The 18,770-nt window shown below is 52.9% G+C and overlaps 1 protein-coding gene across 4 annotated transcripts in view; it reads right to left on the bottom strand.

Moving 5' to 3' along the window:
* Positions 1–15,086: 15,086 nt before the first annotated feature.
* Fgr (FGR proto-oncogene, Src family tyrosine kinase) overlaps positions 15,087–18,770 on the bottom strand; it is a 28,443-nt gene continuing 24,759 nt past the window's right edge. For all 4 annotated transcript variants that reach the window (XM_052177615.1, XM_052177614.1, XM_052177613.1 and 1 more), the window contains 6 exons: positions 18,519–18,674; positions 18,225–18,404; positions 17,813–17,889; positions 17,366–17,519; positions 15,805–15,936; positions 15,087–15,716 (listed from right to left, as the gene is read on the bottom strand). In XM_052177615.1, coding sequence (XP_052033575.1) covers positions 15,508–15,716; positions 15,805–15,936; positions 17,366–17,519; positions 17,813–17,889; positions 18,225–18,404; positions 18,519–18,674 — 908 coding nt within the window. In that variant the 3' untranslated portion in view covers positions 15,087–15,507. The remainder of the gene's footprint in view (positions 15,717–15,804; positions 15,937–17,365; positions 17,520–17,812; positions 17,890–18,224; positions 18,405–18,518; positions 18,675–18,770) is intronic.

The following is an 18,770-nucleotide window of genomic DNA, read 5'->3' as shown; positions in this document are numbered from 1 at the left end:
AGAGCGCACCTCCCAACATTGTTCCAGGCTGCTGTGTCCTCTCCACCCCCTCTCCAACAGTTCATAGTTCAAGTCCCACGACTGACAGAGAAAATGAGGCCGAAGAGGAAGGCATGGGAGGACACTCTCATCCTCCTGAGACCCTGGGGTCAGATCAGCAATGAGACTCTTCGCAGAAGGAGTTGCAGAAGGGACAGACCCACCTCAGACAAAGTCCATATTGGCTTCATCCTGGCGTGCCACTGGGCTGGGGCCACTGGGCTGGGGCAGGGCCCGGCTGCCTCCCTCCCTTCGTGGCTGTCCTCCTTGCCCCTGGCTGGGCTCTTTCTCTCTCCCCCTTCAGAGAAGCCCTCCCTGCCCTCTCCCTCCAAACTCTGGCTCTCACAACCTCAGCTCTTGGAAGCCTGACTCACTGTTTCCCTTCCTCTCCCCCCTCCCTCCCTCCCTCTCCCAGCAGCAGTGCTCCCCCTCCCCTGAGGGAGCTCTGGCCACAAGGGTGCCTGCCTGCTCGGGCTCCAGCCCCGCTCTGTGCCAAGGAGGCCCCCCGCAGCTGAGCTTGTTCCCCAGCTACAGAGAGGTGGGACACAAGAGCCTGAGTCCCGGGCCTGCCCGGCCACAGTATCTGCAACTCTGGGCAAGCGGCTCCTCCTCTCTAGATCTGCATTCCTTCTGTCAAGCACTCGGTTGGGAAGGAGTGTATCTCAACAAATGATGACAGACACCTTTGGGGTGCTAAAGCCCCCCACGTTTATAACATGGGTGTTTCCTAGTATAGGGTGCCTACCAACCTGTGGAGTAACCCACCTAGCTCAAGCCCCGCCCACAGGTCCCAAGAATTCCGTTGGGCTCCCAGACACCTGAGAAGGACACAGAGAGGAAGGCTGCTCTGAGGCTGGAACATTAGTCAAGACCCATGGAATCCCCCATCCCCCCACCCGCCCCCCTCCCCCGTTTCCCAGAGACATTTACACTTTTCTTTCTATAGTTCATGCAAAACCCAGTCCCAGCCCTCAACCAGGGCAGGGAGGAGTCTGGCTATAGGATAGAGGCGGTGGGTTGAGCCTATAGGAGGTTCCTGGGGTCTGCCACTGAGTCCTGAGAGAGACCCTGGCATCCCTTGCTTAGTTTCTCTCTCACTCTCTTCATTGGCTTTGGCCTCTATCTTTCCCACTCTTCAGAAGCATGTGGCTGTCTGGGTCTCCTCCCCCCATCCTGCTTTCTGTGGGGGGGGGGTTGCGGGGGGGGGGGGGTCTGCTTAGCAACAACATTACCCTTGCTTCCTCTAGCAATCCCCAACTCTACCACACCTAGGCTTTACCCCTTCTCTCTGTCCCAAGAGATCCCGGCCACCAGAGACAGAGCTTGGCTCCATCCCATAATAGTGCATCTGCTTGACCTCATCCAGCCAGACCAGAAGGGCCAGGGCATCTGGTACACAGGCATGGCCCCCCTTGGTCTTGGGAGGCTGGCAGAAGACATAAAGCTCCTTCGCCCTCCCCACCTCCTCTCATAACCTCCTCCTGAGCGCGCGCACACACACACACACACACACACACACACACACACACACACACACACAAGCTCACAGACTTACAAGTAGCCCTGGGGGTGTTAAAGAGCAAGGGAGGAAAATGACCAAATCCAGGTTTGCTTGGGAAAGCCCTGTCCAATGAGGAACAGAGGCATGCTTCAGGCTGACGTCCCTTCGGGGGCCCTACCAGTGCACCCACAAAACTGTCTTCTGTCAGGAAGAGTCTGCCCCAGTTACAATCAGGTGGAGCCCCCACCCCTTAACATCTTTCGAATCCAGATCTAACCTCCCTTCATACACCTCTACTTAACTCAGCAAGCAGGCGACCTCTCTTTGCCAATAGCTAAGCACATGGCTTGGGGGGGGGTTGCCCCCCCATCACCAAAGGCCCCCATCAGTTAGGCTGGGGAACAATATAGAGTAATCCTGGAAGCCTCAAGCACTAAAACTGAGAAACTAAACTGTTTACCCACATTACCTGGGGGTGTCAGGGGCTCCCTGACCTCAAGACCTTGTTCCAGAACCCCCCCCCCCAGCCCAACAGCCATAATAAAACAGCCAAGTCTTTCTCTAGGACAACAGATTTCTCTAAGCCTAGCAGCTCCTTCCGTCACTACCTCAGCCATAGATCACATTAAAAACTCACAGAGGGCAACTTAAACACATCACATTTGTTTCTCTCTATATTATTTCAAAAGTAACGGCATTAAAAATGGATTTTAGTACAGAAAATAAATATCAGCACGTGGGTCTGCAGCCCAGGCGGAGAAGAAAGCCCACCAGGGGACTGTCCCTGGGGACATAGGCACAACTTAGGCACTGGCCAGGGAGGTGCCTGAATGACCAAACAGCCCTTGGAGATACCTAGGGAGGGGGCCAATGTCTGCCCCACCTGGGCACCTGCTCCCATGCCAAACCAAGTGGGAGATGAGTCACAGGTTTGGGTTGATGCCCATGGTCTCCCAAAGCTCATCCCCTCTCTAGTCACTGCCACCCCTGAAGGGTGGGAGCTCTGGGGCCAGAAGTTCACCAGTCTCTGGGGATTCCTCCAGCTATCAACACAGGGGAAATGAATTCAACTTACTATCCCGTTTGATTTTTCCATTACAATAAAAATAAATATACATCTGCTCAAAGGAAGACGATTTAACAAGTGGTATGCCAGTGCTACCTCGAGGGTCCCTCCACAGCTGAACACAACAGCCGAGCCTGCCTGCTCCTCCCGTGCTGGGGGGGGGGGGGGGGGGAGACTGGTAATCTTTCACTTGCAGCCCTGGCGCACACAGCCACACACCGGGCCACACTGAACAGGAACAAGTCAACAATAGAAACACCCCAAATGCCCCTGGCAGGACTCTGCCCGGGCCTGGGCTCATGCCCCTGCCCTGCCAGCGGCAACAGCAAGAGCGGACAGAATGTGGCCACCCTGACCCGGAGGCAAAGCTTGTCCTCACACCCTGAGCTCAGCCCAGGGAGCTGGGGCCAAGTCCCGCCTGACACCAACTGGTCCAGCGGGAAACGCCTGCCCAGCCAGACAGGCACAGGCCCCCCAAGGGTCCCTCCTTGTGCTCAGGGACCAGGCTGGTGCAGCCCAGCCCTGCCTCCCAGGGTGACGCCTGGGCCCAAATTCAGCTGGCCCTGCCAGTCAAGCACTGGTGCAGAACCGAGGGCACCAGGCTCAGCCCCTCCCAGCCCAGCCCCAGGGCCCCCAAGCTGGGAGGGAGGGGAGACTCCCCACCCCTCCACATCTGGCCCTGGCCCCTAGGGTCTGCGGTAGAGAATTCCCGCCCCCGCTTCTCTCCCTCCTCCTGCTCATTGCGATCTGTGCCCGCTGCCCGCCTCAGGGACAGCCCCAGCTCCCGCCTCCGGCCAGCAAGGCCCACATCCTTCCTCCCTCAGCTGGCCCCTTTGCCTGGCAGGAGGCTGGGGGGTCAGGCTGCTGGGGAACCCTCCCCCCCAGCTCCCATCAGTCCTTGTCCCCAGCCCCCAAACTCTGGGTTGCTGTCCCTTTTCCTGTAGAACAGGAAACAAGGTTATTTCCGAGTCTCAGAGCCAGCCCCCTGCCCCTTTGGCTCTGCCCAGGGACCCAGACCCAGCCGGGGAAGGCGCCCTCAGCCAGAAAGCAGAGATTCAGCAGTTCACCCCAGCTCCCGACCTAGGGGGCTGACAGCTGTCACTCAGCACCCCACCCCCTGGGGAAGAAGGGGCCGAGTCAATCAGAGCCCTAGAGGAAACGTATTGATACACGATTATTTATTTATTTATGCAAAAGTGAGCCGACTTTGTTCGCCAGGTAACCGGGCACGCGGCCCAACCCCTCTGGCCAGGCCGCCCCCAAATCCCTCCTCCGCCCCACACCCCCTCCAGGTCATTAGGTCCCCGCCCCTCAACTCCCAGAGCGCCAACGGAACCTTGGGATTTGGGGGCTGGAGGGGAGGGGCTCCTCCCTCCGCAGTCTCCCCTTTTCCCAGCGCCTATCCTAAAATCCAGCCTTGTTCTCCGCTCCCACGGTCCCCCTACATCCCCCCCCCCCCATTCTCAGCAAGCTGGAGAGCAAATTGCAGTTTTAAATCCAAAGGCGGAGGGAGGGGGGAGAAGGAGGGGGTGCGCGGCAGCGCTGGGCGCGCACCTCGCCCCCGAGCCGGGGGAGCCGCGGGGCGGCCAGGAAACCCGAGAACCCCCCCTCCCCGCCCCCCCTCCCCGTCCACCTCCCCCTCCCCCTTCCCGGCGCTGCCTGCCAGGCTTCGAGCCGAGCCCAGCCGAGCCGCGGGCCCCGGTGGAAACAAAGACCGATCGCACCGCGGGCACCGCAGCCACGGGGTCCGGCAGACCGGACTGGGGGCGCTGGGCCCCCCCACAGTGAGCTGCACAAAAGAGCCTGGCCGGCCGGTCCCCAACGGCGTCTAGAGCTGGGCAGGAGGCGCTACTTACCGGAGTGCTGGGCTGCCGGCTCCGTGGGTCCGAGCCAGGCGAGGGGTTTCGGGGGGCGTCTATCTTCCGCCGGTGGCAGCGACACGGGCGCCCGGCTGCTGGGAAGAGGAGTCGTAGAGGAGCCCTGAGCCGCCTGCCGTCGCTGACAGCATGGCTCGCGCCTCGGCTCACATTCTCCGCCGCTAACTCCGCTGGACACGGCCCCCCGCTCCCGCGGCGTCCCCCCCACCACGATTACTCCTTCGCTATCTGCGCCCCACTCGCTTCCCCAGCCGCTCACACACTCTCACAGCCCTGGACACCCCCGCCCCAACCCCCCAATTGCAAACCTGGGAGGGAAGGCGCCCCACGTAGTCCTCCTGCTCCTCCTCCGCCGCCCTCCTCCCTCCCGCTCTGTCTGTCTGTCTGTTTGTCTGCCTGTCTCTATTTCTCGCTCTCTCTGCCTTTCTCTGCTCTCCGAGCTGGGTGGGAAAAGGAAATGAGGACAGAAAGCAGACGCTGGCTTTGGGTGGTGGTAGCTGGATTCCCTCTCTCCCTCCCTCCTCCCTCCTCCCCTCCCTCCTCCTGCCTTCTGCTCTCTCCGCTGCGAGCGGGGCTGAGCGCAGCCTGGCGGGTGGCTCGCTCTGCCCGCCCGCCCGCCTGTCTGTCTGTCTGGTCTGCCTCGCTCGCTCCCTCCCTCCGTCTCTCGCCCTCGCCCTGCCTGCCTGCCTGCCTCTCTCCGTCTCCGCCGCCGCCGCCGCTGCCTCTGCGAGCTCGCCTTACCTTCGCTGCTCACCATCCGGAACCCCAGGGGGGAGCGCGCGCAGAGCACGCCGGGACTTGTAGTCCCCGTTCGGCCGCTCCGCGCGCTGTGCGGGCGGGGCAGCTCCGGCTGCTCCGACGGCGCGGCCCGGAGCGGACCCTGTGCCAGAGTATCCCTGGCCCGGATGAGTCCGGTTTTATCTAGGACTGCTGATCCTCCTCAAGGGTTAGGAACATTCCCGGCGTTCCGAGGTCCCTTTTTGGGGTTTTGGCTGCGCCAAGGTTGCGGGTGGTAGCGCAGGGGCGGGGTCTGAGAATGAAATGAGTGGAATCAGGCTTCAGAGGATGAGCCAAAAGGGCTGCGACTTTCTGGGGTGTCCCAAACACGTTGAGAGGTCCCGTGGAGAGACGAGAGGAACGACACTCTCAATTTGGGGATGTTTTTCCTTTCGGAAGAGGCTTCTGGCAAGAAAGCCGCTCTGGAAACGCCACAGTCTCCACCGCATTTAGTGGCCCCTTCGCCTGGGTTTAGTTCTTCCAACGCCTACTTTTTATTGTCGTCCACGGGCGGCGAGGGCGCAAAAATCCTGGACAATTTATAGATACCATGCCTTCTCCTGATTTTGAACAGTTGTTTGTGAGCGGAATTCAACAGTTCTCCAGCTCCTGCTGCGGCGTGGGGGCTGGGCGCACACTTTCACCTACCTCCTCTTCAGGTCACATCTGTTCTCCAGCCCCTGGCTCTGGGCCCCCTGCCTTGCCTATCCCACAGATGGGAATGTGCGCCTCTGAGGAAGGCTTTGTTACCCCAGGGAGGTGGCTGGACAGCTCTGAAAGGAGAATTGCGGCGGCTGCCATTTACTGAGCACCCGGGGAACCACGGGGCCTATGAGCCTTGCAGCAACAACCCTCCGAGACCTTTATTTCTATTTTAGATATAAGAGTTCTGAAGCCCAGGTGTCCCGATTAGAAAGTGGTGAATCCAGCACCCAGATAATTCCAAAGCTCACTTACTTAATAACCCTTAGGTAGTAACAGAGTAGTGATCCCTTATCTCTCTCTATCTCTCTCTCTCTCTCTCTCTCACACCTCTACTGTTGACCTTTCCTCCCTGTGTCTGTTTCCTCCCTTGGTGTAAGGTAGACAAGTGTTAGCTGAGGTTTGCAGGAGAATCAAATGAGTGGTGCATGGCACTGCCCTGCTACTCAGCTACTGACTGGTTCTGAACTGAGCCAACTTTTGGCTGTGTCTGACATTCCTTTGGCCAGTGTCTGCTGACTTAGTCCATCTTGTCCCATGCCTTCACTCTCTGATCCACCTGCTTCTGATGCCTTCTTTGATCTTGCAGGGTAATGGTTAGTCAACATATGTCAAAAGTAGATGATGACCTTATGCTAACGACACAGCCGCAGCCTCTCCCCGTCTCTCTATCCTTCCCAGTCCCTACCTATAGAACAATTGGAATTTTTCCAGAAAGCAAGGAACAGGAGAGGCTCTAAAAAGCACACCCACTGATGTGGCGCATGTGGCCAGCTGGAGAGGCCCCTATCTAGGAGCCACTTCTCTTACAGACAAAGTAACCCCAAGAACTGATTATGATAAGGTTGGGTATTAATAAAAGCAGAAGGTACTTTAGAGATCCTTTGTAGCTTCAAATCTCAACTCTGAGGTTATCACAAACAGAATTTTTGGTGTCTTGCCATAACTGTGGCCCACAAGGCAGACTTTGGTGCTGAAGGGCACGAGAGACTCGCAGGTCTGCCAATCTTTAATTCCTCACTCACCCTTACCACAAGATAGGGAGACCCTTACTGCTTAAATTAAGTTTAGGGGGAGGAAGGGATGAGGCCATACAGGATGAGAGCCCCAGGAAAGATGGGACTAATTGATATTCAGGAAAAGTATGAAGGGAGGGTTGGCTAGATAGGCAGTGAAAGGCACACGAACAAAAGTTAGGTCGAATTTTCCACGTATGCTCCAGGTTCTCCAGGCTGCTTCAGGTGTCCCCTCTGTGGAAGTAGTGGGTCGCCCCAAAGTGTTGCAGATTCCTGGAAACAAAACACAGCAGAGTCTTCCTGGAATTTAGGGACAGGTTTTTCTTATGGAGCCTTTCCAAAGTATGCTGGGGAGGGGTTCCCCCCCAAACCGCACATGAAATATTATGCGGGCTGCTGCTGCCACCTAGTGTCCAATCTCCATATCTGCTCCCGGGACTTGAGCTGAAGAAGAGCTAAGTCTCTCCTCCTCTTTCTGGGGTCAGCTTCCTCCAACCACGTTTGTTTCTCTGGAGGCGAATTCAGACCCAGGAAATATTGCTGAAAGTAAAGCTAAAACTGTGGGGACATACGGTTTTAGAGGCCATGTAAACTGGGACCCAGGCACACCTGGTCTTGCCTTTATTTGTTGTGTGTTCATTTGTCAGAGGCTCAGGTTTCCATGAGTAAAATAGACACAGGTTACTCTATGTGCCTGTAACCCAGCATAGGGGATGTGGAAGCAGGAGGGTCAGAAATTCAAGGTCAGCTTCAGCTATACAGGTACACGAGGCCAGCCTAGGCTACATGAGAGAGTCCCTCAGAATAAAAAAATAAATAAAAATAAATAAATTGAAAACTGGCAAGGTAGAGGAGAGATTCTCAAGCCTTAATAAGAAAGGTAATGACTGACAAGTCCCCGGGATTCATAGAAAGGGGAGAAGCAATGGTGTCTCCTCTCTGGGCTTCCCGAAAGAATGTCTGAATTGCTAGAGTAATTCAGTCTGGTCCATACAAGAAGAAACTTCACAAGCTTTCCCGAACTTTCCTCAGCTACTGAGCCGTAGATCCAAAATGCCCACTGGATTAGAGCCATTCCAGCCCTGCTTCACCCCTCCTTTGAATGTAATAGCTAGATCTGGGGCCCAGGAGATCAGGGAAGCAGGAAGCCCCCCTCACAGTGAACACTATGGCCTCGGGCCCCCACTTTAGCCCTCCTTCTGAGCCCAGCCCCTCTTCCCCTCCACTGTGCAAGTCCTCCCACATTCCTCCAGGCAACAGGAAACCCCAGCTGCAGCCCAGACTTCAAACAGCTCCTCCCTCTGGGGCAGGGGGTGTGGGAGGAGAGGCCAGAGGCCACAGGGCAAAGGTCAGCTTTGTTCCTGCCAGAGGTGGTGAGGGACCTGGAGAAGACAGAGGGGGGCAGGGTAGGGTCCTTGACGGTCACACTGCATGTGTGTAAATTCCTGTGTCTGTCAGGGTGTACAAGGTCCTGGCTCTCTCCACCGGGGCTTGGGGGAAATGTGTGTCCTTGGCTTGCCTTCAGTTATCTAACTGTAGGTCAGCACATTGTTGTCTGTGTGTGTGTGTGTGTGCTTAGCCTGGGACACCACTGATAAGTCTGTAGGTGTTATCAAGTATATTGATGTGCTCAGTTCATGGGCCTGGTCAAAGCTATATGTCACCTAGTGTGGATCCATGTGTTCAGAATGGGTGTCCTCCTGCCTCCTCTCCTGTTATCCCTCCTCCACACTGGTCCCCAGGAGGTTTTGTTTTGTTTTCTGGAAGCACATTTGGCCTTGTTTACTCCTGTGGTCACAACTCTAAGTGGCTGCAGAGCCTCGTGGCTCATGATGGCTGGCGCTCAGGAGGCAGGAGGTGAGTGTGAGACTAACCTAGACTACATATTTCCTAGCCAGGCCTGACCCATAGTGTGAGGGAGGCATGTCCCCCAGCCCTCCCCAACCCAACCCCCATCTCAAAAGCAAAACAAATGGGGGGGGGGAGGCTGGAGGGATGTGCCACAGCCCTTCAGCTGGTCTTCTGGAAGACCAGAGTTTCAGTTCCCAGAACCCACATCAGACAGTTGGCCACCAATTGTGATTTCTGCTCTGGGAGAGCTGGGGAGGGGTGCGGGGATGCAAGGGGTGCCTTTGGCATCACAGGCACTGCCAGTACACACACACACACACACACACACACACAATGTTTTAAAAACTCTATTTTGCCTTCTAACCCTCTTGCCCAAGGGTTAGATCCCAGCCAAGCGTATGGCTGACCAGGATTCCAAATAACACCGTATTCCTTTTTGGCACCAGCCCTCTGACAGTGTGGTGCACTCCTCATACCTAATTCCCAGCAACTTCATTTCTTGCCTATACATTTCCTTAATTCTGTCTCTTGCTTTTTCGTATTTTTTTTTTTTTTTTTTAGTTTTTTTTCCCTTTGATACAAGGTTTCAAATAGTCCAGGCTAGCCTAAAACTTACAATGTAGCTGAGGATGACCTTGGATTCTTGATTCTCCTGATTGTTCCTCCCGAGTGCTAAAATGAGGTTTGCTGCAGCAGGCTAAGACCTCTTCCCGCCCCCTTTTCTTCTCTCATCTCTCTCCTTTTGAAACAAGGTCTCTCCATACGTAGCCCAGGCTCACCTCAAATTCACAATCCTCAAATGCCCAGCCCCACACCCCACACTTTTTCAGCTGCATTAGGAAAAAAAAAAAAGTTGAGCTGGACAGATGTCTCCACAGTTAAGAGAACTGACTGCTCTTAACTTCCAGAGGTCCTGAGTTCAATTCCCAGCAACTGCATGGTGGCTCACAACCATCTGTAATGGGATCTGATGCTGCCTTCTGGTGTGTCTGAAGATAGTGACAGTGTACTCACCATACATGAAATAAATAAATCTTTTTTTAAAAAAGTTATGCGTGTGTGTTTTGCCTGTATATATGTGCACATGTGCGTGTTTCATGCTCTTGGGGGTCAGAAAAGGGCATTGAATCCCCTGCACCTGGAATAACATGCTTGTAAGCTCCCATGTGGTTGCTGGGATTCGAACCAGTGCCCTCTGGAAGAGCAGCCAGTGCTCTTAACTACTGAGCCATCTCTCCAGCCCCGGTTGCTTGTCTTTGTCTCCTGTTTTGTTGGTGTTTTTAAACAGTCTTACTATGTAGCTTACGTAGTCCCAGGTTGGCCTGGAATTCAAAAAGAGCAGCCTGTCTCTGTCTCTCAGGGTGCTGGAATTAAAGCTGTCTCTTTGACTGTTTATTTTCTTGTTTCCTTGGAAAAGTTCCCGCCCAAGGCTATTGTAGTAATTCATGCCTTTAGTCTCAGAACTTAGCAGGCAGAGGCAGGCAGATGTCTGTGAGCCTGAGGCCAACCTGGTCTACAGAGTGAGTTCCTAGATAGCCAGACCAATATTGTGAAATCCTGTCTTGCAAAAAAGAAAAAGGAAAAGAAAAAATTTCTGCCCAATTGAGTTTGGACCCTTCTCTGTTCTTCAACACACCGTCACTGTCATTTTCTCTATTTTTTCTCTGAACTTGGTTACCATTAAACTTTGTGTATCTTGAGAATGGGAATTGGAACCCCCACACCCCACCATCCCACCCAGCAAAAAGTTTCCTTCATTTTTGGATGTAGTTTTTATAGTGTCCACTAGGTGGAGGGCAAACATCACCGCAGGGCCATCCAGGCCATGTGCATGATTAGAGGTGGTTGAGTTAAGGGGAGAGAGGCTGCCTAACTGGACCAGGAAAACACCTACAGGAGTGGACAGAGGATTCCTTCAGCTCAGTTTTGGAGCAGTGGGACTCAGGAAAGTCTCCTCTAGTGTGTCCTGAACTCCAAGATGATTTCTTTCTGGCTTTCAAGAGCCGTAACGCGTGGATTCCTGCGTCTGTCTTCTGACTTCCCATCTTTATTCTGCTGTGCTTCATCTAAGCTCCCTGCCATCCCATATGTCATTCTTTGCATTTGCCTGATTGGGTCTCCCCCGGCTATACCTCAGGGCCTTTGCACGTGCTAGTCTTTCAACCAGGATGACCTCATTCTCCTGTTTCCTCAGAGTCAATTCATTCCACATACTCCCTGGGCTCCAACACTGGCCTCGCTGCTATATGTTGTAATGGTTTACTGTCATGCTTCCTGGACACGACCAGCCTAATGAAGACAACACGAAATGCATACAAAACAGCAGCAGCAACAAGAGGATTTTGAGTTCAAGGCCAGCCTGGACAACATAAACCAGCTCCATCTCAAAACGACAGCAACAACAAAAAGAGAATAAGGGCCATCAAAAACCACACACACACACACACACACACACACACAAACCAACACAAAAACGCAAGTACATAAAATTAACAAATGACTGGGTTGGGGGCTTATTTGTTTTTACTTATGTGTATGTGTGTATGTATGTCTGTATGTATGCATGAGTTAATGTGCACATGTGAGTGTAGGTGCCCTCAGAGGCCAAGGAGTATTGAACCCCATGAAATAGTTTCAAGCAGCTGTGAGCTTCCAGATGTGGGTGCTCTGAACTGAACCCAGGTCCTCTGTGAGAACGGCACCCTTAAATACTGAACCACCTCTCTATAGTCCCAATTGAGTGCAATCTGCAAGTATGGAGGCACTGTGGGTCCATACCTGTATCTACAGCCTCCCTCGGTCAGTCTTAGCTATTGCCATACAACTCTATCATGCGTGCCAGTGAAACGCATTGAGTCCTAGAGTTCAGGCCCAGACTCTATCATCTCACTGAATGACCTTGGGTGAGGGTCAAAACCTTTATTTCCTTTTCTGTAAATGGTTATAATCTCCCATTGCTGCAGAGCCTACTGCTAAGGATCTAATTAGACCATGTGAGTGAAACACACACACACACACACACCATCAGTCAATTAGGTGCCCTCCCCGGCATGAAACTTGGAGATAAAATCACCCTCTGAGCCGCAATCCAGTAAAATGTACACATGAGGGAGGAGAAGAGCCAGGTGGGGGAGTGAATGAGGCGAGAGATGGTTTTGTAAACGACCGAAGAGTTTTGTGAACGGAGCGGAGCGAGCTGCAATCAAGGTGACCGGCCTGTAATCTCGGGAAGGCAGGGCGAGAGAGGATATGATTGAAAGGGAGAGAGCTGTAGCTTAATCAATTGCATTGTGCTCTATCTGGAGGGAACAGAAGGCGGTACTGGAATGGGGGTGCCAGGGAGGTTCATCCAGCTGCTCCGGAGGGAGTGATGGGGAACCTGTAGACACGGGGAAGAGCTGGTCGGCTGGAGAGCAGCGAGGGGCCTGGAGCACTCCAGATGGTTCACTGCACTGCTGGGCCTTCTCTGAAACCATGCGGGCAGAAGGCAGCAGGCAGAGCCCCGGGAGGCAGACCAGAATATCTTGGTTCCAGGAAAGGGCTGTGGCAGATGAGTGCTAAATCTGGGGCCAGAGACTTGGTCTCAGCCCCTGATCCACCAGCTTAATGTTCTGAACACCTTCAGAAATCTGACTTAGGTCAGGCATGATGGCATATGACTACGATTCCAGCACTAAGGAGTCCGAATAACCTAAAGGGAGTGTCTCAAAAATGGATGTGTGTGTGTGTGTTACTGTTTACCTCACATCAGAACAGCTGCCTGTTTTTCTAGGTTATGTGAGGCTGAAATGGCAGCGTGCCCTTAGCAGGACCCCTGGCACAGAGTCAACGTTCTGTGAATGGCGGTGGCAGACAGCTGACGTGTATTAAACATTTAATGCCACTTCACAGATGAGCAAACTGAAGCTTGGCGACATTAAATACTTGCATGGAGCCACAGAGCCAGCAAGTGACCGAGGGAGGCGGGATTCACAGTGGCAGGGCTCACAGTGGGGACCACAGCTCCAGAGCTGTGCTCTTACTGTTTACCCCACGGCAGGAAGAGAGAAACCACGCAACCTTCTGGCTTGTGTATCAGGCTCTTGTGAATTTGGCTGGTTAGCACCCTATGGCCTCTGAGAAGCCAACCTTGGGACCTGAGAGTCTGCCTGCAGAGCTAAGGCTACCATCCTGTGACACCTGGATTCTCTCCATCTTTATTATTTTTTTTCCATTTATCTATTTTTATTTTACATGCATTGGTATTTTGCCTGCATGCATGTCTGTGTGAGGGTGTCAAATCTTAGAGTTACAGACGGTTGTGAGCTGCCATGTGGTTACTGGGAATTGAACCCAAGTACTCTAGAAGGGCAGTCAGTGCTCCTAACCACTGAGCCATCTCTCTAGAACCTTCACCATCAACAGCTTTCAGGCCAACCCTGGTCGGAAGGAACTCTCAGACGATGCCACCCTGCCCCTTTCCTTTAGATTCCTCAGTTTGGTGGAGGCTTCTAGAGAATCTTTCTGCCAATAAGTAGAGAACACACACACACACACACACACACCACCCTTTCCAAAGCCCAGCGGTAATGAAATCTAGTGAAGAGACTGTGGACTTTGTATGAAATCAGCTTTACCATGTACATCTGAGTGACCCAGGCATATCAGGTAACCCCTGGCCTCAGTTTTCTTATCCAGTGGAACTAATCATAAGAAATAGTCTCAGCATTAGATTACATGGGGGAGAAAGGCCACAGACATATCTGACAGTGAGCAGGCATGTTTGTATGTTTGTATGTTTGAGACAGGGTCTCACTATTATCCAGGACCTCGCTGTCTGTGCTGGATATATATATATATATATATACACACACACTATGGTGGCTTCAGATACATGCCCATCTGCTTCTGCGTCCCTAGTGCTAGGACTAAAGGCGTGTGTCACCATGCCCCAAACAGTTTAATATATTAAAATGGGCATGGTGGTACACAACTGTAATCCCAGCCTTTGGAGGGTGGAGGCAGGAGGATTGGGAGTTCAAGGCCATTCTTGGCTATGTAGAGTTTGAGGTCAGCCTGGGTTATAAGAGACCATGCCTCTCTCTCTCTCTCTCTCTCTCTCTCTCTCTCTCTCTCTCTCTCTCGCTTGCTCTCCCCCCCTCTCTCTGTCTTTTCCCCTCTCTGTCTCTCTCTTCTTAAAAGGTAAGTCTATGTTTATTTACTTATTCATTATTTCTTCACCCAAGGGAAAGCCTCCAGGACAGGAATAGCTCTTACTCATGTCTATGCGCCCGCCCAGGGTCCTGCTCAGGGAAGGGTCCAGCAGAGTCAATTCTCAGTAATTGCCTGGCGCTTCCGCGGCTCCCATCTCCCAGGTTCCTCTCCTCTCCCCATCAATAAGCCAGAGGGCCAATAAACACCTCCTGACAGCAGAGGTAGGAATCCATATTTCCTGTTCTGGTTTCCAAACAGAGGCATGCCAGCTGCCAGTTTCTCCACAGAGGCCCCAAGAAGTCCATCAAAGACCGTCTACCAACCCTGATCACAGCTAGTATGTGCCTTCAGTCACTATAGCAAAAATACTTCCAAAGGTCTTCAAAAACTCCCCGGGGCAGGGAAGAACCCACCCCACTCCCCAGTGAGGTCCTATGAGCTAGGCCTCTTCCCTTCGCCTTCCTCTTGCTCTGATCTGGGAAACCCGACAGCTGTAGAGAGTTTGTTGTATTCTTCTCCATGCCTCTGCCGTGGGGAGCCTAAGACTGTGCCAGTGTGCCTGTGATGGCTGGGAAGTAGGCCGAAATCAGGAAAGGTACACAGGTTCAAAACCACATTTGTCTGTTTGCAAGCACCTGCTTTCTGTTCTCCCAACTCCCCGTAAACTGACATGTGGGTGAACAGCGGCGCCTCGCGGCGTCCTGAAACGCCATGCACAGGGGATCTGGTACTTGCTCACCACCCGACTCCGCCCTCCCCACAAATAGCCAAAGCTATCCTGTTCTCCTCCTGCAGACTACCCGCGTCTCCCCAAAGATGGCTCAGGCCTGATGTTGTTCTTACATAATGAATAAACACAGACGCATCAGAGGTGCCGAGCCTTCAGCGGTTTTCTCCCTCAGACCCGGACCAGAGCATCCAGGCTGAAGGCAGGGAATCAAACAAAGACGTCCCCTACCTTTGTAACGCAGAAAACCCAAGACGACCTAAGAATTAAATTCTTAAGGTCTGGTCTGGAGCAGGCTGACAGGAGGTAGGAAAGCAGAAATAAGGGATAAGTGGAAGAAGAGAAATACAATTTTATAAATAACTAGACAAAGTATGAGTATTTTTAGGCGATGGGGAGAGAGAAACTAACAGTATGTAGGAGCCTAATGGGGCAGGAAAAGTGGTACTGGGGTCAGAGTGTTCAAGAGATGAGATCTGAGCATCCATTTACTTCATCTGTGAAATGAGTGGGGTGCCCTAGATTTTTGGATGGGACATGGGTGGGAAGGGAAGAAAGAGTGCTTGGGGTCAGAGAAGGTAAGAGACAAATCTAGTCTCCATTTGCACCCTCTCTAAGAGGCTTCAGAGTGTCGGACCATCTCTGATATGCTAGGATCCTACAGGGTTCCAAGTCTCGGGCAGGCACTGGGACCAGAGCGCCCTGGGGCTGGGCAAGAGTAGAAACATATTCCCAGAGGGTTGTGATGCCCACTCAAGCTATGTCTGGTCTCCAGGCTGATACTGAGGTTCTGTGGAGGTGAAATAGTCTTCCAGGAAAGACTGCAGGTACTCAAAGGTGGGCCTCTCCTCAGGATCTAGACGCCAGGTCTGTTCCATGACTTCATACAGGGATGCCGGGCATCCAGGAGGGCATGGCATGTGGTAGCCATGCTCAACCTGTTCCAGCACTTCCCGGTTGTTCATGCCTGAGGAGTGGAGCTCTGTCAGCCAGTGGAAGGAGCAGGGGTGGAGAAGGCCCTTCCCCAAGACCACGCCCCCCAGCTCCCGGCTCACCTGGGTAAGGAACTCTGCCCTTGGTGATCAGTTCAGTGAGCAGAATCCCAAAGGACCACACGTCCGATTTGACAGTGAATCTGCCAAAGAGGGCAGCCTCTGGGGCTGTCCACTTGATGGGGAACTTGGTTCCTGGAGATATTGGGGAAGAAAGAAGGTTAATGAGGGGGATCCCTGGGAATTGCTGGATTAAGAGAATGAAGACTTTAGGATTACATTTCTTGGGGTCCCTGAACATAGAGGTCTGTGCACAACAGAAAAGACCTGCTATTTTCTTTCTTTCTTTCTTTTTTTTTGTTTTTGTTTTTGTTTTTTTTGTTGTTTTTTTTTTGTTTGTTTGTTTTTTGTTTTGGTTTTCTCTGCATAGCCCTGGCTGTCCTGGAACTCACTCTGTAGACCAGGCTGGCCTCAAACTCAGAAATTCACCTGCCTCTGCCTCCCAGAGTGCTGGGATTACAGGCATGTGCCACAACCGCCCGGCTTTGGTTTTGCTTCTCAAGATAAGATATTAGAATGTCTCTAGCCTTCACTGAGAACCGGACACAGTTTCATTTGTCTTGGTTTGAGTTTCATGGTTCTGGGAGCAAATTCAGTCCCCCTTCCACTAAGCAAGCACTCTCCCACTGAGTTATAGCCCACAAGCCCAAAGACTGCTTTAGGAAATATGTCAATTAACACATCAAACCCTCATTACATTGACTTCAACTTACCAGTTCGGAAAAGAAGATGGCGAACAAGTTCTCTGCCCAGCCAGCACAACCAGCAAGTGGCTAGGAGCCATACTAGGTTGGCACTCTGGCTACAGATCTGGGGCTATTGTACTCTATTGTCTTCTGTTTAAGACTTAAAGTTACTCTGTTTAAATCTGCTTAAGACTTAGCTACTTAGCAGTGACTGGTACTTACTCAGTAGCTTGTAAATACTTATTTTCTTGTTGTGGGCTAAGTATTTTCATTTTTTAAAAAATGTTTACTTATTTATATGTAAGTACACTTTAGCTGTCTTCAGACACTCCAGAAGAGGGTGTCAGATCTTGTTACAGATGGTTGTGAGCCACCATGTGGTTGCTGGGATTTGAACTTAGGACCTTTGGAAGAGCAGTCAGTGCTCTTAACTGCTAAGCCATCTCTCCAGCCCCCAGTATTTTCATTTTATAGATGAGAAATGGCAACATATAGAAGTTAGATAACACAAGACATGTGGGTAGCTAGTGTTTGGAGGGGAGACATGAACTCAGAATTGCATATGATTCACATCAGGATTGGGGCCGGGCAGTGGTGGCACACACCTTTAATCCCAGCACTTGGGAGGCAGAGGCAGGCGGATTTCTGAGTTCGAGGCCAGCCTGGTATACAAAGTGAGTTCTAGGACAGCCAGGACTACACAGAGAAACACTGTCTCAAAAAAACAAAAACAAAACAAAAACAAAACAAAAACAAAAACCATAGGATTGGGGGTGTCTGGGATCATTAGGGGGTAGGGAATGGTTTCCTACTATGTGGGGTGCATGGCAAACCCTTAGAGTTTTTGATCTCTAGGGAGGTAGGGATTGACCGCTCACCTTGTTGGGGATTATATTCATCGTCCTTTATGAGACGTGCCAGCCCGAAGTCAGCGACCTTGCATGTCAGATACTCCCCCACCAGGATGTTGGCTGCTCTCAGGTCTCGGTGGATATAGTTCATGCGCTCCATGTAGGCCATGCCCTCAGCTACCTAGGAGGGAGGGGGAAAGGAAGTGCGAGGCAGGCGCTAGCACAGGCTCACAATACCATAATTACACCTGAGGGGTGTGTGGGCAGCTCCTGAAAACTCTACTGTCCCGATGGACACCCCGCTCCCCACCCCACCGCTGTCCAGAGGCCTTGGGGAGACTCAGCAGCATCCTCCAGGTCTCAGAGCTCATAAGGTGGGCTAGGCTGCAGTTTTAGTGCATGAAGAGACATGGGTTTGTGGAAGGACAATAGGAGAGAGAGGTCTGGGAGATGAAGCCTGCTGGCCCCGCTTACCTGGGCAGCCATGTCTACTAGATGGGGCAGCATCAAGTCCTGACCCTCTCGACCCTTTAGGAAATCCAGCAAGCTACCTAGGGAGAAGCAGCCAGAAAATCAGCAGCAAGCCCCTACTTCCAACAAGCCTTCTTACACTGGCCTTGCCTTACCCAGCCAATCTAGCCTCACTCTGCCTTACTCTCCTGGTTTTTTCACCTAGGTCAACCTTCCTGTTCTGAGTCCACCTCGGAACCCCTGGACACTAATTGGCTGAGCACCCAAGAGGAGGCCCCCCTCCCCGCAACAGTCCCCGCCCCCTAACCTGCTCCTCCCCTCCTTGCTCTGGAACTCAACAGTTTCTAGACCCTTCGCAGGTGGCAGCCCCGGTCCCACCCATCCAAACCCCGGCCTCCTACCCTGTCCCCCTCACCATAGCACATGAACTCTGTCACAATGTAAATGGGTTCCTCCGACACCACCGCGTACAGCTGCACCAGCTTGTCATGCCGCAGCAGTTTCATGATCTGGGCCTCCTCCAGGAAGGCCTTCGGGGACATGGTGCCCGGCTTCAGCGTCTTCACTGCCACCTTTGTGCTGCAGTTCCACGTGCCTGCTCGGTGGCCACGCACTCGTCAAGACTGGCTCCCCGAAAATCCCGTGCCTTTTCCCAGACCCCAGACAATCCCCCAGCACCCTCCATCCCCACACCTGCCCCATCTCCTACCCAGCCACACATCTCCAAAGCAGCCGGTGCCCAGCCTGCGTTCAAGCGCTATCGAGCTACGATCGATCTCCCAGGCATCCTTGGCCAGGCCTAGAGTCTGGGGCTTCATGGTGGTACAGGGCGCCGTGAGCAAGTAGCACAGACCATCATTCACTTCTGTAGGAAGGGCAGATGGACTGAAGTCACAGATGGGAGTTAGGAATACTCTCTAGGAGGGGAGCGCAGCCTCAGACCTCAAGCTTAGCTGTCATA

This window comes from Apodemus sylvaticus, chromosome 3 (assembly GCF_947179515.1).
Source record: "Apodemus sylvaticus chromosome 3, mApoSyl1.1, whole genome shotgun sequence".
Classification (NCBI taxonomy): Eukaryota; Metazoa; Chordata; class Mammalia; order Rodentia; family Muridae; genus Apodemus; species Apodemus sylvaticus.
This window is presented reverse-complemented; position numbering and strand designations above follow the sequence as displayed.